The sequence below is a fragment of the Cetorhinus maximus genome, chromosome 11 (genome assembly GCF_964194155.1).
Source record: "Cetorhinus maximus chromosome 11, sCetMax3.hap1.1, whole genome shotgun sequence".
Classification (NCBI taxonomy): Eukaryota; Metazoa; Chordata; class Chondrichthyes; order Lamniformes; family Cetorhinidae; genus Cetorhinus; species Cetorhinus maximus.
The window spans coordinates 93,310,371-93,333,202 of record NC_135889.1 but is presented as its reverse complement, the minus strand read 5'-3'; the positions used below and the strand labels follow the sequence as shown (position 1 = coordinate 93,333,202).

Here is a 22,832-nt window from a genome sequence, read left to right as displayed (position 1 = left end):
AATTTTCATATTAACTACCGTAAATATATGGAAGGTAAAAGTATAGGATTTTAAGTGTTTTTAATTTCCTGGTACGCTGTGTTTAAATACTACAATTTGATTGTTTGTCCACTTGTTTCCTGACATCACGGCTGCTATCCCCTTGATTTAGCGTCAGGTTTGAACTGCTGTCCAGAGAGGCGAAAGCCACATCAGGGAGATTGCTGGATCTCTGTGAGCAACTTTCTTCATGGTAAGGCTGTTACTTCACTGCTAATTGCAAAATCCAGGTCAATGTTTCAACATATGATACTCGATGTTATTTCTTAGCCAACTTGATAGTTGAGCAAATAAGACACTCATTGTACAATGGTTACAGGTTGGATCTCTATGATTATCTAGCCTTGATTGCTGCCTGACACTCACGCTATATTTAAGTGTTGCTATTAGTTGCAGCATTTTAAGAAGTTATAATATTTCCTTCGTCAGTGGAGAAACAGTCTCTCAGCTACTGTATTACCCTTTACATTCATGTAAGGTGAAAGTGCTCTTTAAATTGCATGCATACTGTTCACTAAACAACTGGGTATAACGTAGTTTTACAAGTTTAGTCTGGTACCGCAGGTAAGTGAGATTTTAAGGAAAAAATGTAGCCAGCTTTCTTTGTATTACTTACAGGCCTATCAAAGTTAGAGACACAGAGATTCTGAACTAAAACATCACGCAAACCACAAAACATTTGAAAGTCTATGAAAATTCCAGCCATATAAATACGGTGGCTGCACAAGCAGGTCCGAGGTTGGGAATTCTGCCGCGAGCACCTCACTTCCTGTCTCCCAGAGCCTTTTTCTTATTTTATTCTTTCACAGAATGTGGGCATCGTTGGCCGTGCCAGCATTTATTGCCCATCCTTAATTGCCCTTGAGAAGGTGGTGGTGAACTTCCGTCTTGAACCGCTGCAGTCCATGTGGTGTAGGTACACCCACAGTGTTGTTAGGGAGAAAGTTCCAGGATTTTGGCCCAGCGACAGTGAAGGAATGTTGATATATTTCCAAGTCAGGATGGTGAGTGACTTGGAGGGGAACTTGCAGGTGATGGTGTTCCCATGCATCTACTCGTCCTTCTAGGAGGTAGAGGTCGTGGGTTTCAAAGGTGCTGTCAAAGGAGCCTTGGCGAGTTGCTGCAGTGCATCTTGTAGATGGTACACACTGCTGCCACTGTGCATCGGTGGCAGATGGAGTGGATGTTGAAGGTGAATGGAATGCCAATCAAGCAGCTGCTTTGTTCTGGATGGTGCTGAGCTTCTTGAGTGTCATTGGAGCTGTACTCATCCAGGCAAGTGGAGAGTATCCCATAACACTCCTGGCTTGTGCTTTGTAGATGGTGGACAGGATTTGGAAAGTCAGGAGATGCAGTATTCTTAGACTCTGACCTGCTTTTGTAGCCACAGTATTTATATGGTTGGCCCAGTTCAGTTTCTGGACAATGGTAACTCCCAGGATGTTGATAGTCCACCATCTACAAAGCACAAGTCAGGAGTGTGCTGGAATACTCTCCACTTGCCTGCATCAGTGCTGTTCCAACAACATTCAAGATGACACCGTCCAAGGGAATTCAACCCGCTGGATTAGAATTCCATCTACTACTTTAAACACTTACTCCCTCCGCCATTGGCACACAATGGCAGCTGTGTGTGTCCTCTAGAAAATGCACTGTAGCATCATGCCAAGCCTCCTTCAAAAGCACCTTCCAAACCCATGACCTCTATCACCTAGGAGGATAAGGGCAGCAGACACATGGAAACATCACCACCTGCAAGTTCCCCTCCAAGCCACACACCATTCTGACATGGAACCATATCACTGTTCCTTCACTGTTGTCCGGTCAAAATCCTGGAACTCCCACCCTAACTGTGCTGTGGGTGTGCCTACACCACATGGACTGCAGTGGTTCAAGGAGGAGGCACACTACTATTTTCTCAACAGCATTTAGGGATGGGCAATAAATGCTCTCCTAGCCAGCGACACCTACATCCCAAAAACAAATTTTAAAAATGGCTCACACTGAGCATGTACTTGCTGCCCACAATATTAGACCCATAGGTGTCCAGTTAACAGCTGAAAAAGACCTAGATCCGAAGTGCTGGGTGACATTGTGGTTGCTTCCAGCCTATCAATGCTAATTTCACAAGGATATGGAAGACCTGTGACATCTTTAGGTAATCTATAAAGGTTCCATCATGTCAAGGTGCAGTGACAAATTGACATGCCTTTCACAGAAAATCCTTTGTGCATATATCTGCTGTCTAATTGAGAAAGCGTATGGTTTTATGGTTTAGCTATCAGTTTGAGATTATAGGTCTCATTAGTTCTTAATGCATGGCATTTAACTATGGAAAAGGATACAAAGGATACAATAGAATTGATAGCAACAAAAAATAAACTTACAGTTTATTAGGCCAACACAGTGGAAGGAATGTAACACTTGATAATAAAACATTAATTCCTTCTGTTAGATCGAAGACCATTGTCAGCTTATCAATGTGCCATGTATAAGGATATTTCCTTTAACTTCCCTTTGGTATAGTGATGAGCCTGGCAGACATATCAAGAGTTAAGTTGGCTGTGGTTTCAGGCCTTAAATAGTAGTTAGCAGCCTAGCTGAATGTGTGCCCACTGGAACAATAAAGCTGACAACTACAGTCAAGAGAAAACATCTTCTGGTCTACCTTACAAATTTGTCTTTTCAGCAAATTTATAGAAGTGAGAAAAAAAAATGGAAACATTGTTCATGAGCCAACATGTTTGTTGTGTACACAGTGTTTTTATTCTTAAAAAAAAAATCACCAATTTGAATTATTTATCAGATAAGCTCCACAGAAACTGGAAATGTGGTCAGGGTGATAGCAAGAGAATAGGGCAGACAAATTAGCAACAGTGTAAATCTCCCACCGCCAATTCAAATGTGCAACCTAACAACCATCAATACTGGTGACAACTGTTTCACTTAGTGCCTGAACTCCAGTCTCAGAGGAGGTTAGTGGTTTCTACCAACCTGTGAGATGTGTTAAACTGACGTGGTTAGTTACTGGGCCCTTGGTTGTATTGAAATAATGAGGTCCTCCATCTGTTGGATGTTCAGCATGTCAGCTTCAACATAAATGCCAAAGAAAAATCTATTCTTAGAGAACATGATTATATACACTTTATATATACGACTTCTGATTTTCAGGTGTTATTCTGGTTTTGAGTCAAAACATTGTCAAACAGCGAATATCTGTTTTTGCCAGGTCATAAATAAAAAAGAATTGAGCAGTAAAGCAATTTTGGGTAGAACAATTATACACCATGTCCAACCAAATAATTCTGGAATGTTTGTTGTTATTTCATGGGATTTCATTTAGTCATCTCTGTCCAACTATCCTGAGCATTTAAACACAGGCACCTGCTTTTTTAGCAGCACCAGCTTTTCTCTCACAACCCCAGCAACTTGCTAGCAACAAGAGATCAATGAAAACTAGTTGTGCTGGTAACATCGTCCACCTTCACCCCTGTCTCAGCACATCTGCTGCTGGAACTTTCACTCATGCCTTTGCTACCTCAGACTTGACAATTCCAACACACTCCTGGCTGGTTTCCCACATTCTACCCTTTATACAAACATATGAATATATGAATTAGGAGCAGGAGTTTGGCCCCTTGAACCTGCTGCGCTATTCAATAAGATCATAGCTGGTCTGATTGTGGCCTCAAAGCCTCTTTCCTGCCTACCCCCCAATACCTTTTGACTCTTTTGTTAGTCAAGAATCTATCTACCTCTGCCTTAAAAATATTCAATGGCCCTGCCTCTACCACTGTCTGGGAAAAACATTCCACAGATTCAGGACCCTCTGAGAGAAATAAAATTGTCCTCACCTCCATTTTAAATGGGAGGCCCCTTATTTTTAATGTGTCCCCTAGTTCTGGTCTCTCACAGAAGAGAAAACATCCTCTCAGCATCCATAAATGTGAGGTCATCCAAAACTCTGCTGCCCATGCCCTTAGAAGCATCAAGTCACATTCACCTATCACACTTGTGCTCACTGACCTACACTGGCTCCTGGTCAAGCAATGCCCTGATATTAAAATTCCCAGCCTTGCCTTCAAATCCTTCCATGGTCTCACCCCTCCCTATCTCTGTAACCTCCTCCAGCCCCACAACCCTCTGAGTTATCTGTGCTCATTTAATTCTAGACTCCTTGATCATCCCTGATTTTAATAGTTCCACCTTTGGTGCCCCTTCTTTCAGCTGTCTTGGCCCTTTCCTTGGAACGTCCTCCCTAAACATCCCCAACTTTCTACCCAGCTTTCCTCCTTTAAAACACTCCTTAAAACCTACCTCTTTGCCCAAGCCCTTGCCATAACATTGCCTTAAGTGGCTTGGCGTCCATTTTGCTTTATGCCACCCCTATGAAGCACCTTGGGAGGGTTTATTATTAAAGGCACACATGTTTAAAGGCTAAAATATTTTAAAAATGTTTTAGAAAAGTTTGGTAGTCAAAATAGAGAGATTTAAAATAAAACAACCTTCAGTTTTTTAAAAAATCAATCTAATCATATTCCTATCATAGTTTTGTAAATGGCGTCGGTCAATTTTCTTTTTTTTTTTTGTCAGTTTGAACAGAGAGATGAAGAGCAAAGAATTACAGGTCCCTGTAGGCTGGTGCAAAGAAACAACGGGTGAAATTTAATGCCCTGCTCCCGAGGTGAGATTGAAGGCAGAGGGTGCATTTAATTGGGTGGAACAGTACCAGGAGGGGCCCCTGACTCTATCCAGATTAGGTCTGGGGTGGGAAGGCTTGAGGACGACCTCTAATTAAGGGCCTCATCCTGCCGCCACTGGTAATCAACCAATGATGGGTGCGGCAGTGCGAGCTCCTGGGGTCGGTGGTGGCGGGGGGAGAGGGAAGGCTGGGGGTGATCCCTCATTTGTGCTCATTACCTGATCGAGGGACCCAGCATTTGGGAATTGAAAGCATTTGAGGTTTGATTTTGGTTTTGAAAGCCTATATAGTTTAATGTCTGCGCACTAAATTGGAAGATGCACACTCCATAGAATGCTGAACTGTTGATAACAACCACAGTGATGCTCAGTCCCAAACATAAGCACCCCTGGAGCTCTTTAAAAAATATTGTTACATATTTCGTATTACAAACACACCAAACGTTTGATGTGGTCATCCACTCAAGAAGATTTATCAATGGAGATTTTTTTTTATTACTTAGGAGATTTTTTTTATTACTTAGCTCCAGGCTAAAATTGAAAATCAGACAGTAAGGTCGCAGCTGACAAACCACTTACACTAAAATGTTGAAATAGAAAATCAAGCACAGCCTAGAATGTAAAGTGCGCTTTCCTTGCTCAGTCCTAAAACTCCACACAATATATTCCTGAATTATTCATATCATATCCATAGGTGGTCAAACAGTTGGAGAATTAGGAGTAAACATAACAGGAAAGCAGTGACAGAGGGAAGAGATTTACTGAAAGCAGAAATGAACTTTAATTAATTCTTCAGATACAGAGGCAAAGGTCATTAGAGGGTATTCAATACTCACAAAAGCAACTACTCAACACCCACTAGGTGATTTGTTTGGGTTATGAAGGTTAAGAGAAAAATACCTTGCACAGAACAGATTGAAATTTAACTACTTACTGTTACAAAGATATGTTTAATCAGTAAAAGGATAATTTATTTTGATTAGAAAGCACTTCCAACATCAGGTCCTCACTGTTAATTATTATTTCCATAAGTGGGGAGCAGTTATTAAAGGAATATGCTCCACCAGGAAGCTTTACAATGGCCTTATGCTGCAATGTACACAACATAGGCCTGTAGTTATAGAATCGGAAACCACAAAATTTGGCTCCATGCTATCCATTGTTTTGGCGTCATGGGTGCTGTTTTGGTACCAAAAAGGCATCCAAATTATGCACACACATTTTCCGTGCAGCCAATGGTTGACACATTTTGGTGAGGTTGGTAGCATGGGTGTTAACAGCATGCACCGGAAGTATGCACAGTAGGTAGAGAGTGACGTCATTGAGCGCATAATGCTGATTTGATGTCAGGGCTGCCATTTTCAATCTCAACGTTCCCGTTCATGCCCTCACTTAAACATCAGCAGCAGGAATGACTTCCTGACCAGCACACTAGAAAGGAATGATCAAATACTTTCAGGTTAGATGCTGATTTGTTTCTACTGGCACTGTCTGAGTGTGTGGAAGTGCTGTTAGTTTTCTACTGCTGTTTAAAGTTGGTGAAGTTGACAAGGAGTGGTGCTGCATGTGGAAAGGGCCTCTGTTTTGACTTTAAAGGTTCTGGTCAGATCACTTGCTCCCAGTCACAGGCACTGAAGTTGTCATCCATCTTGGCCTGTGGCAAAAAAGCGAGATAGAGCAGAGGCAGCACAAAGGAGGAAAAGCTGCTCACAGAGGGAGGGGGAAGATGGAGAGACGAGAGGTCAGCAGAAAGTTTTATCCACTCACGTCTTTCAGAGGCAGTGTGCACATCATCTTGATTTTACAAAGGAGGTGCAAATGGAAATCTGCTGTCTCTTATAGGCAGACCTGTAGTCTCAGAGTAGGACAAGGACGGCAGTGCCAATGGCTGTGAAGGTGACCATGGCCATGAAATTCTTCATGTCAGGATCCTTCCAGGCTGCAGCGACCGACATCTCTAACATATCCCAGTTCGACTACCACCACTACATAAAGGAGGTGACTGCCATTCTTTGGGTGTAATTTTATGGCACTGCTCAGGGAGCAGGCTGGCAGCCTGGGGGTGGTGGAAGCAGAATCTGGTGCCATGACAGCGACATGTCTGCTGCATATCCACCCCTGCTGTATTTTACCAGCAGTGGGGAGGCATTAGGCAACCTGCCCAGCCTTGGACCTACTGAGGACCTTGAATGGCCAATTAACGGCAAACAGAAGCCAGTGCATTGAATCCTCCAATGGTACTCCCCTCCCCTGTGTGTTCCTCTCCTGCCCTTCCAAACATGGCCCCTCACCCAACTCGCCAGGGCCTGCCAGCCTGGCCCCAGCAAATCCCAGACTTACCTGGGTCTCCAAATCCATGGTTCCTTGGTGTTGAGGACTGCCTGCAATCCCAGCAGTGGCCACAGCGCCCAGTGGCACTGTTGTGATTAGAGAGCTGCTGGCTATTTGATTGGCCTGCAACTCTCAGAGGTGGGGACTTTCACCCAGGTGGGGCAGAAGTCTCGGTCTGAACCCGAAGGCCAAAAAGTCACTGTGGGACAACCCAGCAAAGCAGAGAAAGACTCACTTCCAACTTTTCAGCCAAGGACTGTGTCCGTGTAAAATTCCAGCCTTTGTGGCAGGAAAGGGGATACATTGTGTCCTTTCTGACCAGAGATAAGGAGACAGACTGTGCATATGGCTTTGGCAAGGTAGCAGGCCACATAGTAGGTGCCACATCTAAATGCTGACATGTACCACAAAGTGTTTCACTCTCTGAATGTGCAGTTGGTGTGTGACCATGCTGAGCACATCATTCAGGTGAATGTCCAGTATCCTGGCAGCAGTCATGATGCCTTTATTCTGCGCCAGTGCACTATTCCCATAGTATTGAAACCACCGCATCAAACCTGAGGGTGTCTGGTGGGTGACAAGGGCCGCCCACTGACCACCTGGCTCATGACTCCTGTGCGTGACCTAACCACATCTGACCAGCACACAGACAATGAGAGCCATGCTGTTACACAAAATGTCATCATGCAGAAGATTGCAGTAGTCAAGCAGCCTGGACCGCTGTGTAAAAGCCCCACAGAGCTTCCCAGAGTGTGCTTCACAATATGTCTGCTGTATCCTACAAAGCCTCATAATCACGAGGGCACAGTTCTTGCCAGCACAGATACAGCCAGCAGCTAAAGGTGGGGGGGGTGGAGGGTGGAAGGGGTGGGAAGGGGAGTTGATGAGGGAGAAGGGAGAAGGCAGCCAACAAATTCCTTTTCTGGCTGGGCTCTCTGTGATTAACTTATATAGTTATGGTGCCTCTAAACACAATCCCATATCCCCTTTCACCAACAGTCACATATCTTCCCTTCCCTGGACAGAATCGTCCCAGTTTGCACTAAGCGGGTGGGTAAAATGACGTTTTACCCGCCGGCCGCGGTGACAGGTTTTCATGCAGTATCATCCCAAAAATGCCACATTAGTTACGAATTCCCAGGAGACAAGCCATTTTGATGGCGGGCGGGCTCTTATTCGCCTGCCACGCCATCACCTCGCCGCTTCATCAAGCCGGGCACCATATTTAAAGTCCAGCCACGCGCAAACATCTCAGTGCTTACAGCCCATGGCTACTGCAGGGAAGAAGGGAAGATGTCCATAAAAGTCAAAAAGACGGCACCTCCCAGGTTTAGTGACACGCCACTGGAACGCCTTTTGGACACCGTGGAGGCCTGCCGCGATTTCCTCTACCCCCGCTCTGGCTGCAGAATGGGCAGTGGCGTGACCAGCCAAGCTTGGGAGGTGCTAGTAGTAGTGATCTGTGCCAATGCTGCACAGAAAAGGTTGTCCATGCAATGCAGATAGAGGATGAATTATCTCATCCATGCTGTCAGGGTATGGCAACAATCTCATCACTGTAAACTCACACACTCAAGCCCATCACACATTCATTGGCATTTCACTCACTGCCAGCTCAAGGGACATCGCTACCCATTCTCACACACATACCCTCGCATGTCCATCTGGCCTCATCTCCTCTGGAGACTGCCTCCTCAGCCCTCACCATCTTGAGGCCACTTGCACAGGTCAACATTTGCCCCCACAAACATCCTCCTTTCCCCATACAGCTCTCATCCTGCAGCCTCTTTCCTTGCCTGAGGCCACTTCTCTTGCTTCGCCAAGCAAGACCCTGCCCTGCAGCCATTGAAATGCCACCCACATGTGGCTGATCTGGTAGGTAGAGACCGGCCGTGAGCTCCCCTAAAAGTAATGTGGTGCTGCCTGTGAAGCCTGGCGCTGATGACTGTGAGTGCTGACCGAAGCAAGGTCGGTAAACAAACCTTGAAGTCCCGAGCAAAGTGCTGCCCGCCAGGCGCACATCGCTTATGTGCTGTTGTGAAACTCGTTGGTGTGTTTTCCCGCCAATGTGGGCAGACGATCCAGCCGTGGGGGAAGGGGGGGGGGGGGGGGGGGTCGATTCTGGCAGGCTGGCCTAATAATGATATGCTGATATATTATAATGGGATGTCCAATGGCGGGAAACACGGCCCACCATCGGTGGGCTGAGTGGACAATCGCAAACTGGGTTCACACTGTCGTGAAACTGATTGCACCATATTGTCTGCTCACGCTACCGAACATGCCCGACACCAGTGGGCATGCAAAATCCCAGCCCCTGTCACTGATGATCTCAGCATCCTCTTGACCACAATGCTGAAATAAAAGCCACTGCAAAACTTAATAAAACAAACCATCTATTCCATACAAAAGCCAACTAATCACCCTTATGTATTCTTTTAATGCTTGTCTTTCAGGTACCATTGTGTGTCCTAGTACTCCTTCTTGGTGCTATCACAGTGGCGATATCATGCCTGCTGGAAGGCTGCTGACCTCCAGTGCAGGAGACTGCGGACTGCCTTGCAGGATGACCTCAAGCAGCTCTGCCACTAGAAGGCCTGGCTTTGGACTACACCACTTCAGCATGCAGATGGCAGCTGTCTGAACTGGTTGGCTAATTGGATACAGCAAGGGCACACCAGAGTGGCAGTGGTGGGAGGACGAATGCCATCATCCTGAAAGAGAAAAGCAAGGTTGTGCTCCACAGAGCCATTGCCACTCTCCCAGACCGCACCTTAGCAATCCTAGTCATCTGTTGGAGGACAGGGTGCTAGACTGTTTGGAGACCCTGCAAGCGCTTTGAGCACTGGTCTCTAGGAACCATGATGGCAGCATTCTTAGCCTGCATGGCAGCAAGCTGAGATTTCATGACTTTGGTCTGAGCGTGCACTGCAACATTGAGATGTTAGGTGGCTTCTGCTTGTGTTGCAATGGAAGCCGAGATATTGGCCATCAGATGCTGTATCAAGTTGAGGCTGAAAATTTTCTCATGGAGTTAGTTACAACCTCCATGCTGGAAAGGACAGGCTCCAAGGTCTACAGAAAGCCCTGCACCAAAAGACTTCTCCATGCTCCTCGATAGTGACCACAGGTTTTCTGGCAGGCCTCCCAAAGTTCCAAGAATTTCAACGTGCATGCCCATCAGCCTTTTTCTGCACGCCACCCCATTCAAGTCCTCATTTCAATCCTCTGCAGCAGAAATCATGTACAGCCTCACCCTCCGGGGTGTGTGACCCTTTCCCTCTGCCTGGCTGCACTCATATCCAGTGACGCAACACATGCAGCTTTGACCTCTAAACTATCCTTTAAAGAACGTGCAGTGTCAGTGTCTAAGGGGGTGGCAGCCAATGTGAGATTGAGTGACAGTGTTTCTTCACACCAGCCTCCTGCTTCTCTTGACATTCACACTCCTGCACTACTGCCTGGCCAGGTGGCAGTTCTTGGGTATTTGAAAGGAGAAAGGCATAAGGATAGGCAGCTGTCATCTTTCAGGGAGCTCTCTCGCAGCGCTCACCCGTACCCACGGTGACGTCATCACCTGCTCTCTTTCTGTCCCTCCACTCCTCAACACCCCGGCAGTGCTGAGCTTCTCAGCACGAGTTTCACGTTGGCTGGCCGTTAATTGCCCAGCCAGTGTGAAATCGCGGTCTGGGGCCGATCGCGGGCAGCAGTCCGTTCCCCGGCCACTCCCAGGCTCACCGATCACGCCCACACACCGAGCTAAAAATCCTTCTCACCGTGCACAATGTCAGCAGCTACAAAAGTTGCCAGTGGCAGCCCCATTACACCCATGGGAGTGAGCTGGTAGACCCTGGGTGCGATTGCACATTGGTTACGTAGGTCCTTTCCTTGGAACCATGTTTCTACTGATTATAGATGCTCATTCCAAGTGGTTAGATGTTTATGAGGTAAAGTCACCAACGCTGCCGGGGTGGGGAAGGGAGGAGGGCGAGCGCAGGAGAGCACAGAATGAAAGCTCCCTGAAGGCAGACAGCTGCCTCAGGTAGCTGAAGAAGTTAAAACCAATAATCCGGAAAAAAAAGTCCATGCATCAGAATCAGTCACCTGAAAACAGACATGATGGGCAGAATTTTGCCCTCGGATGGCGTGTGGGCCCCACTGGCTCTGCGGCGGGCGGACAGCCGACCCCCGCCACCGAAACGGGGCCCACCACCATTTTGAGTGGGCAGGCCAATTAAGGCCCGCCCAGCGGCATCCCCGACAGGAAGCGTCATGCGCTATGCGCTTCCGGTTCCGGGGGGAGGGAATCCCCATCTGTCAAAGTGCGCTCTTTCACGCATGCGTGCGAAAGAGCGCACTGCTCCCTGAGGCAAAGTCCTGTCTCAGGGAGATTTGTGACAGGTAAGTAAAGTCTAAAAATAGATAAATATTGAAATTATTAAAATGTCCTCCTCATGTGACGATGTTTCATGAGATGGGACATGTTAATAATAAACACATAAAATTTATTAAACGTTTAAAAAACGGACATGAAACTTCATCCCGCCAGTGGATGAAGTTTCATGAATAATCTGGAGCCCGCTGGAGCACCTGGCCTGCCCACCAGCCTTAAGCTTGGACGGGCAGGTCTTTAATTATCTTAATGAGCCTGTCAATGGCCTCAACTGGCCATAGACAGGTTGGCAGGTGGACAGCTGATTTCACTGTCCGCCCGCCTTCCTTTAAAGGGACCGGGATGACGTCGGAGATTCCTCCTGATGTCATCCCACGTCATTTTCCCCTCAGCGAGTGGGCCCTGCCCCCAAATCACCGAGGGGAAAATCCTGGCCGATGAAAATTCTGTCCATTTTTTTTTCATTTAATAATAGAAACCTCATCCCGCCCTTGAATGAGGTTTCGTCAAAAATGCAAAGTCTGCCTGGCAAATTTACCCATCCACCAACCGCAGGGTTGGACAGACCACGAAGAATCGGGGACAGTTGGAACTTTAATGGGCTTAATTACCCTCTTAATTGTCGGCAGGTGTGCTTCCAACTTCTGCGCACGCCTGCCGACCGAAATATCACACGAATGTGGGACGACATCAGGAAACTCACCCGACGTCATTATGGGCTATTTTATGCTCGAGCGGGTCAACACATAACTACACGCCGACCTAAAAATTCTGCCTAGTGTTTTACCACATTTTCAATATCACCCTCCATCCCCGACCACCAAAGATAACTATCATCTTCGTTCAGGAGATCCCCAGATGGGCTCTGTGTAGCTCTACTAAAAGTCGTTCCCTTCCTTGTGCAGGAACTACTACCCATGTACCCCATAATAGAATACCATCCTGACACCTCATCTCGTGTCTTCGGTTGAAAAACAGCTTCAATTCATCAGAGACTGGTTCCTGGGACAAACCATGTAACACTTGGTCTCTCACTCAAGACAGGACTGGATCATGATTTGTCCAATTTCTTATCTGCCTGGCACAGATTGGTGAGGAATTTAGAAAATTCATCACTAATACGAGCTCCTGTGGGATTGGAACGTGTTCATCGTTCTCTTGCAAGGAAGGCGACCACGGGCATTGGCATTTGCTGTATGAATTCCCTGGTCTATGTTCAAAGGTATATACATATGCCAAAATTAGGGCCGATCTTTGTATTCTTACAGAGGCAATGGGAGGTATTGCCTTTCCCTCACTAAACAGGCCCAAAAGAGATCTATGTTCTGATACTATTGTGAAATGTCACCTGTGCACATATTGGAATTTTTTTTATGCCAAAGATAATCGACAGACCTTCCTTTTTGATCTGAGAATATCCTTTTTCAGTTGTGGTAAGTGTCCTGGATACATAGCCTATTGGCCTCTCCGTGCCGTCGTCCATTTTGTGAGATATTACCACTCCCACTCCATAGGGGGACGCATTGCAGGTTAGCACCAATTCCTTCATCTGGTCATATTGCACTAACAAACTTGAAGAGTGTAAGAGCTGTTTTACTTTCACGAAGGCTTCTTTTTGGGGTGCCTCCCAAAACCAATGCTGGTTTTTTCTTAGCAGTGAATGCTGAGGGGAGAGAACTGTGTATAAATTTGGTAGAAATCACCCATAATAATTTATCATCCCTAAAAATGATTTAAGTTCTGGGGTGTTCTTGTGTGCAGGTGCCTCTCTTATTGCTTTAACCTTCTCTTCAACTGAATGTAACCATTGGGCATCTACCCAGTGGCCGAAATAAATGATTTCATTTGCTTGAAAAGTGCATTTTTCCTTCTTCAGGCACACTCTTCTTCTAAAAATCACTTCAGGACTTTGTTTGTTGTTTGGAGGCCTGTTTAACTCTCGATTTGCTCTGTCTCATTATGTGCCCACTTCTGTGACAAAAATAACATTCTGCTTTTTTAAATTGCCAAGCGTTAGAAGACTGATTGCTTCCACGTCGATGAAATTTTTCGATTAGTTGCTAAGGTGTTTCCTCTCATTTTCTGGCTAGTGGGGGCTGTTTCCCAGTTTGCGGCGGAGTCCTGGCTTTTTGTGCCACTTTTGCCTGACTGTTCCCACCTGACTAGGAGAACGGCGCCATTTTGCGCTCCTTGAATTGCTTGTGAATTCCTTGCAGCGCTTTCCATTGCCAGCGTTATTTCTAACACTTTCTTAAAACCAAGATTCACTTCAGCCAGCAATCTTCACTGAATAGTGTCTTCCTGCACGCCACATAATAAACAATTTCTGAGCATCTCATTCAAGGTTTCAATGAATTCAAAATATTCCATTAGTTGTTTTAATTTCACCACATAGGTAGCAATTGTCTCCCCTGAGGCTTTGTTCCGTGAATTGAACCTGAACCTCTGCAATGTGACTGAGGATTTGGGTTGACAATGTCCCTTAATGAGGTCTACTGATTCACTGAAATTCTTCGAATCTGGGGCACTGAGGGCTTTCAAGCTTCGAATTAAACTGTAGGTCTTGCTCCCACAAATACTCAGGAGAATCACTCTCCTCTTTTCCTCCCCTGTGATTTTGTTCTCTTGAACGAAGAATGTGAGACATTCTATGTATTGAGACTAATCATCTGTGGCTGGATCAAAGGATCGATTCTGCCAAACTGTGGTGTTACGAATGAGTGCATCTTCTTTTGTTTTTAAAAAGCTTGGATACAATCGCTGGGCGAGGTACAGCACCGAATCTGATTTATCCTCACTGCCAGTTTGTTATAGTGTTCAGGCAACTTTTCTTAGAGGAAACATTTAACTATATTTGCAACTACAAATGTGCATCAAACTCCATAACTAAAGAAGAACTCTCTTGTAGAGGAACCCCGCAGTGTTAACACATTGGTTTACACAGATAGTGTGATCTTACAACACAGGATTATTCGTAAAGCTACAGTCCTACATTTCTCAAAATTAAAATTACTACAGGGGCCGATATTGGTCGGCGGTCCGTTTCCCAACCGCTCCAGGGCCCAGCGATCGTATGTGCCCGCCAAAGGTAAAATTCAGGCCATAGTCTCTGCATCTGTAGCCACTTGTGTAAAGCATTCCATGACCTCATGACCTAATGTGTGAAAAAACATTGCAAGTTCCCCCTTTGTTGTTCTAATGACATTCCGAAGTCTACAGCCTTGTGTTACCAATTCTCCAACCAGCAGAAACAAGTGTTCCCTACTCATTGTCATAATTTAGAAGGTCTCTATTAGGTTCCATTTTAAACATCTCTGTTCTAACAAGGGAAATTCCAATTTTTTGAGCTTTTCTTCATAATTCTCACTTTTCATTCACAGTTAAGACTATTTAAAATATATACACCCCTACTTTAAAAAAAAACTGTCAACTTCCCAGAAGTTGGCAAGGCTCTCCAAGGGGCTTTCTTTTCAGCACTTTCAAATTTAAGCTGCAGGGGACTGATTATCTGCAGTGAACTTCGATCCCCATATTCACATGAACAATGAAGCACGTTGAAAGTGAAACTACAATTATGAAATATTATATCATCCCTATTAAAAGCAAAAAGATAGAGTCAATCAGGAGAACGCTCACCTCACAGTGAGCTTAATATTTTGTTATTTTTATACATAAACGATATATATTTATATTTAGTGTATATATGTATATTTAAACACGTACTTCCTTTAACATTTCAGATGTCACACTTTCTACCTCTTGTCTGATGATTCACCGTGATCAATACCACAGAAGTTAAATACACAGATTTGCATTTTTAAGCAAATATTGAAGAATAAAGCCATAGCAGGAACTTATCCAAAACCATTTCTTAATGTATCTCCAATAAGTGCTTAAGAACAAAATTAACATGGTAGAAATTGGTCTTTGGCAGGTTATCCTAAGCCGGTGTTAGGTTGTTACCTATCTAAATGAGGGAAACAAATGTCTGCTTTTAGCCCCTGCTGGATAACTGGGTTGCAGAGCTAATCAGGGTCAGTGTCTGGGTCTGCTCTGCTCCACATTCTTCCGTGGTTGTAGTGGCCCAAGCAGTTGTTGGTACCAAAAAGTTTTCAATTAATACACAGACTGTCAGCAGATCATTCAAGAAATGCAGAATATCCAAATCAATGGATGGAGAGGAAGATGATTTGCTGTGGAGGGCTGATTCTGAAACTGAAAGTGCCAAATGCGCTCCAGTGTGGGATCTTTACAATGATGCCGCAGCCAAAGTGACTCAGAACGAATTCCGTGAACCCTTTGCGTCAGGCAGTTTTGATCTGGTTAAAGGTATCCTTGTAGAATTAATTTATTGAATAAAACATGTCATATTGATTTAATTAGAATTGCCGGTGTTACTTTTTTTCACATTTCAAAATGGCGACCACCTAGACCAACACTGGTTGATCACATTTTATACCCGGCATTTGAGTTGATCTCTGTTTTTGGAAAGATTTTTCAAGGCGTCAAGGGTTGATTTATACGTTGTGATCTATGGTAATTCTCAGGATGTTGACCTCGCTGTCAAGGCAAGCACTTGTTGCCCACCCCTAATTTCCCTTCAAAAGGTGGTGGACCTTAATCTTGAACTACTGCATTCAGTGTGATGAAGGTACTCCCAAGGTGCTGTTAAGGAGTACGTTCTAGAATTCTGACACAACGACAATGAAGGAATGGTCAGATAAGTCCAAGTCACTATGGTATGCGGCTAGTGTGTGATGATGGTATTTCCATTTGTTGTAGGTCCGTGTCCTTCTAGGTGATGGAAGCTGAGTGTTTGGAAGGAGCCATTAAATAATCAATGCGAGTTGCTGCAATATATCTAATAGATAAGGTGCCGTGGTAAACTGCTGTATAACTGATGTATGGTTAGGCTATTGTATGAAGTGCCAGTCAAGCAGGTCACTGTGTTCTCATCATGGTGAGTTTCTTAAGTGTTTTTACCTATCCAGGAAAGGCAGGAGTATTTCATCACATTCCTAGCTTGTTCCTTGTGTGTGGTGGACTTTGGGGAGGTGAGCCAGCCACCACTGAATATCCAGCATATGACCTGCTGTTCTAACTACTATTAACTGCCTTGGAGCCTGACCTTCCACCTTCAAAGGCTTTTTGCACAAATACCTCCAAAGTCTCTCTCTTCTTACACACCTATTAAAATTGAATCATTTAGCTGATATTTCTCTAATCATTCCTATCAAAATGCATCACCTCACATTTTTCTGCAATGAATTTCATCAGATTTGTATGCAGCCATTCCATCAGCCTGTCCATGTTTTCTTGAAATCTATTACTATCTTCCTCACTGTTAACTATGCTTCCAAGTTTTGTGTCACCTGCAAATTTCCAAATTATGCCTGGTACCTCCAAGTTTTAAGTCAATAGTGTATATCAAAAACAGCATGGTCCTACTTTTAAACCTTGGGGAACACCACTGTATATCTCCAGCCCTCCACAGTCATTCACCACAACTCCCTGTTTTGTATCCCTTCGCTAATTTTATATCCATGCCACTATTAATAGTCATTTAGTAGTACAGAACTTGAATTTTGCTGAAAAGAGAGACATGCTATCTAAGCTTTTCGTCTTGCACTCATAAGGATAGCTCACAAGAAATTATCAAACTGTAATGGGGGATCAACAATTTATACTGCATAAGAAGAGAGTGCTGATTGGTTAGCAAGTGGGCTCTAATTGGTGGAGACATTGCCATGGAAAATGCAGCATGGAGCAGTTATCTACCCAACTTTGTTCAAATTCAAACCAGGCAGGTCAACTCTGAATGGTCAAGGCATTGCCCCAGGGTAGATAGCATGTTTCTTTTTTAGGCAATACATCTATTATTGCCCTTTTTATCCCATGGGCTTCAATTTTGCTAATAAGCCTCTTATGTGGCAGTTTATCAAATGCCTCTTGAAAGTTCCTATACACAACAGCAGCTGCACTGCCCTCATCCATCATCCTTGTTATGTCATCAAAAATATCAAACTAGCAAATGAAACACAATTTGCCCTTAAAAAATCTGTGCTGGGTCTCCCCTATTAATTCATGTTTGTCCATGTGGCTGTTAATATTCTCCCAGTTTATTGCTTCTAGGACCTTGCCCACCGCCAGATCTTTAATTGCCAGGTTTATTCTTCCCTTTTTTGAGAGCGTAAACATTTTCATTTCCCATGCAGGGCTCTGCTATCATTAATGATGGAGTGTCCATGGATCCTATGCTGCCCCTGTTAGTTGTGTAGTTCTACCATTCATGACTGGATGTGACAGGCTTGCAGAGTTTACCTGATACATTCTGTTTATGCAATGTTGCTTTCACTGCTTAAGGTGTGAGTAATGCTGTATTGTAGCTGCACTAGCTAGTTCTGGTGTTTGATACACATGGTGACGGTAACGACTTTCTGTGATTGTGTAAAATGGATGAGTGACTAAAATGGAAGTAAAAATCGGGAGAGATGTGGCATAGTCTGCCGATTTGCTATCACCCACTTTATACTATTGCACAAAGTCAAAATTATCCCCAATAGCTCTGTATGTACAGACAGGAACAAATATGCATCATTCCTTTATTAATTTAATTATGTAAACTTTTGGATATCACCAATCAATATGAAATGTTCTTATTCAGGTCACTTCATGTTATAATTTCAATTGTGCTCTCAATTCCAGCAACGACTGCATATTTGTATTATCTAACAGTGGAGGAAGTAATAAAAAAAATCAGAAGATGTAAATAATATGATTAATCAGCACTAAACTGACCATCTAAAAAGAATATTGATTACTGATCTACTATACAGACATCTTTTCCAACCACAGTCCCTGTAATTCATCTAAAGGTTTCTGAATTTGCAATATGTTCAGTACTGAATAATTCAGATATGCAAAATTCAAATGCCACATTGAATATTAAATGTGAACTGTTATAAACGTGCTCCACATCTAGAATTATTCTCCAGGTAAATTCCACATTTAAACTATTAATATTGCAGTGAATGGTTAAGCATGTTTGACATGATTCAATACAATTAAAAAAGTTTACTGTGGTTGAATATAGAATATTATTTGCTGTCAGAAAGACAGACAATGAAGCACTTGTTTGCTTTCCCTCTAACTGACATACATCATACTCTAGGAACATTTATTTATGTGTGCTGTACCTTCTGTATATATTTTCCCCACAATTCAGCAACAGCAAAAAAAAATCATTCAAAAATAACTGAATGGATGTGACAACCAATGTACATGTTCCCTAAGTTGGCCTTATTAAATTTAAACAATTACTATGCAGTTAGTCCGTTGGAATGCCCTTTGCACATCCTTTGTTATATTAAACTCAGTAGCTGCTTGTCTTAATGTCTTACATGAAAGGTAGGTTGATGCCTGCATTTTGGTGGTCGTAAGTATTCACATACCTTCAAGTCCACAAGTGTGGGAACATTCAGACCAAGGAGACCATTCTGACAGCTGGCAATTTACAGGACATTCCACAAAGCAATAAACAGATAAATGCCATGGAGATTCCAGTTCCATCTTGGAAAAAGGAAACAAAGAAATGCAACAGTGGACGGTCCAGTCAATAGTGTCATTCAGTTATGATTTCCAACAACAACTGGCATTTACATGGCAGCATCAGCACAGCAAAACATCCCAGCACACTTCACAGGAACATTTCAGACAAAATTTGGCACTGAGCCACAAAGGGACATACTCGGACAAGTAGCCAAAAGCATAGCAAAAAGATAGGATTTAAGCAGCCTCTTAAAAGAGATGCAGAAAGCTGAAGGCCATTTAATCAGCACATCTCATGTAAATATGTAACATTTGAATTCTCTTGTTGGTTTCTGGTTCTTGTTCTGCTGTGAAGTTTGTGTGATGAAGGTACATAGTGGGAGGTGAGGGGTGAATAGATATTCTGAAGAGCTTTTACTCGATAAATAAAAATAGTGGGTAAAATTAATGGCAGGGTGTGCATAATCTGCAAGCATAGGTTTGATGACTTTGTCACAGGTTCTTAAATATTTATTTGCATGCTAAGGAATCTTAGGACTGCCATCATCCCTTGGAATCCTGAGATATGCTCCTTTCAAGCACTACTCCCCACTCACTGAATCACCCCTTCTGGTTTTTCTTCGTGTTGCATTAATTATTTGAATAAAGCCATAACTGTGTTTGCTGCTTGTTATTAGACTGGGTCAAAACACTTCCTGATGGATAATAAAAATCTAGTCTTATCTCTATCAGTTAATGACTGGATCAATGAAGCCACAATGATAGTGACATACGGATTAAACTATTTAAAGTATCTGGGTTCAATATAAATGTTAAACCAGGAGCTGCAAACACTTTTATTTCACCTTAAAAATCCAGCCTCTGATATAGAATAGCTTTTATTATTTAGTAGCATTCCACTGATTTTGGTTCTATTCATGCAGTATATATTGCTGATGTGTGCCTTATTGTTTAATTGCTGACTTTGTGCAAGCATGTCAAGCTTGACACATTGGAAAACTGTAATTCCACCAATGATGTGATTTGCATGGTCTTACACAGAGTTAGCTTCAAAAACAGCGTACTTGGATACAATAGATTGGGGCAATAAAACTATAAATCACCACTGGAAACATTAAACTGCAAAATGTCATTGTTTAGAATTGGGCAATGAGTAAAAGTTATTCAGAAGCACAAATTAAAAATGGTTTTGACCTTTAAGACCAAAGAGTATACATTTTCTGAACATAAAGCCATTTTTCCTGACCTTTATTTTGCTATTAATATAGTCAACACGTGAAATCTGCACTCTGTTTAAATTTTGAAGAAAGCCATATCATTTCTGCATGATGTGACTGTTGAGGTATTTTCACAATAATATGCTCCCAGCAGAGACTTACATTCAACAAAGAGTGGGTCAGGGAATAGAGGGTATAAAGTTGTAGACCTCGTTTCAACTCACTGAAAGCAAGCATACAAAGTGTGACGAGTAGGGGGAGGTGATGGTGTAGTGGTATTGTTACTGAATTAGTAATCCAGCGACGCAGGGTAATGTGCTGGGTTCAAATCCCACCATGGCAAATGGTGGAGTTTGAATTCAATAAAAATCTGAATTCAAATGAAATGATTGTTGTGAAAACCCATCTGGTTCACTAATGCCCTTTAGGGAAGGAAATCTGTCATCCTTACCTGGCCCCAGACCCTTAAATGGGCCCTCTTGTGACAAATTGCCACAAAAAAGGAATAAAACTGGACAGACCACCAGGCATCAACTTAGGCCCTGTTGCCCCTGCAAAGTCCTCCTTAGTAACATCTGGGAGAGCTGCTTCACAGGCTGGTCAAGCAACAGCCTGACATAGAAACTAGAAGCAGGAGTAGGCCCTTTGAGCCTGCTCTGCCATTCATTATGATCATGGCTGATCATCCAACTCAATATCCTGCTTCTGCTTTCTCCCTATATCATTTGATCCCTTTCGCCCCAAGAGCTATATCTAACTCCTTCTTGAAAATATGCAATGTTTTGGTCTCAACTTTCTGTGGTAACGAATTCCACAGGCTCACCACTCTCTGGGTGAAGAAATTTCTCCTCATCCCAGTCCCAAATGGTCTACCCCATATCCTCAGGCTGTGACCCCTGATTCTGGACTCCCCCCGCCATCGGGAACTTCCTTCCTGCATCTACCCTGTCTAGTCCAGTTAGAATTTTATAGGTTTCTATGAGATCCCCCCTCATTCTTCTGAACCCCAGCGAATATAATCCTAATTGGCTCAATCTCTCCTCATATGTCAGTCCCACCATCCCAGGAATCAGTCAGGTAAACCTTCGCTGCACTCCCTCTATAGCAAGTACATCCTTCCTCAAATAAGGAGACGAAAACTGCACACAATATTCCAGGTGCGGTCTCACCAAGGCCCTGTACAATTGCAGCAAGACATCCCTGTTCCTGTACTCGAATCCTCTGGCTATGAAGGCCAACATACCATTTGCCTTCTTTAATGCCTGCTGCACCTGCATGCTTACCTTCAGCGACTGTTGTACAAGGACACCCAGGTCTCATTGCACATTCCCCTCTCTCAATTTATAGCCATTCAGATAATAACCTGCCTTCCTGTTTTTGCTACCAAAATGGATAACCTTACATTTATCCACATTATACTGCATCTGCCATGCATTTGCCCAATCACTCAGCTTGTACCCACTCACTCAGCTTGTCATACTCAAGGTATGATGGGATCATACCTTATAGATAATGTCCCACACTCCACCATCACCATCCCTGAGTATGTCCTGTCCCACTGGCAACAAGAACCAACAGTCATTGTGGAGACAAAGATAACCTCCATTGTGTTGTGTGACACTACGACCATGCTAAATGGGATAGATGTCGAACAGATCTAGCAACTCAAGCAGGCGCTGTGGGCCATTAGCAGCAGCACTCTGGCATATCCCCCACTCTACCATTACCATCAAGCCAGGAGCTCAACCCTGGTTCAATGAAGAGTGCAGGAAGACATGCCAGTACCAGCACCAGGCATACCAAAAAATGAGGTGTCAACCTGGTGACACAATAACACAGGATTACCTGCGTGCAAAACAGCATAAGCAGCAAGTGATAGACAGAGCACACAACAAACAGATCAGATCTAAGCTCTGCATTCCTGCCACATCCAGTTATGAATGGTGGTGGACAATTAAACAACTCATTGGAGGAGGAGCCTCCACAAATATCCCCATTCTCAGTGATGGAGGGGCCCAGCACAACAGTGCAAAAGGTAAGGCTGAAGCATTCGCAACAATCTTCAGCCAGAAGTGCCAAGTGGATGACCCATCTCGGCCTCCTCCAGAGGTCCCCAGCATCGCAGGTGCCAGTCTTCAGCCAATTCGATTCACTCCACGTGATATCAATAAATGGCTGAAGGCACTGGAAACTGCAAAGGCTATGGGCCCTGGCAATACTCCAGCAATAGTACTGAAAACTTGTGCTCCAGAACCTGCCCCTAGTCAAGCTGTTCCAGCACAGCTACAAAATTGGCATCTACCAGGCTATGTGGAAAATTGCCCAGGTATGTCGTGTATACAAAAAGCAGGACAGATCCAAACCAGCCAATTACCGCCCCATCAGTCTACTCTTGATCATCAGTAAAGTAATGGAAGGGGTCATCAACAGTGCTATCAAGTGGCACTTGCTTAGCAACAACCTGCTCACTGACGTCCAGTTTGGGTTCCGCCAGGGCTACTCAGCTGCTGACCTCATTACAGCCTTGGTTCAAAATGGACAAAAGAGCTGAGCTCCTGAGGTGAGGTGAGAGTGACTGCCCTTGACATCAAGGCAGCATTTGA

The 22,832-nt window shown here is 44.0% G+C and overlaps 1 protein-coding gene across 1 annotated transcript in view; it reads right to left on the bottom strand.

Annotated features, from left to right (window-relative positions):
* thsd7ba (thrombospondin, type I, domain containing 7Ba) overlaps positions 1–22,832 on the bottom strand; it is a 976,108-nt gene that overhangs the window by 95,408 nt on the left and 857,868 nt on the right. Inside the window, exon 20 of the mRNA XM_078552479.1 lies at positions 18,916–19,033. Coding sequence (XP_078408605.1) covers positions 18,916–19,033 — 118 coding nt within the window. The remainder of the gene's footprint in view (positions 1–18,915; positions 19,034–22,832) is intronic.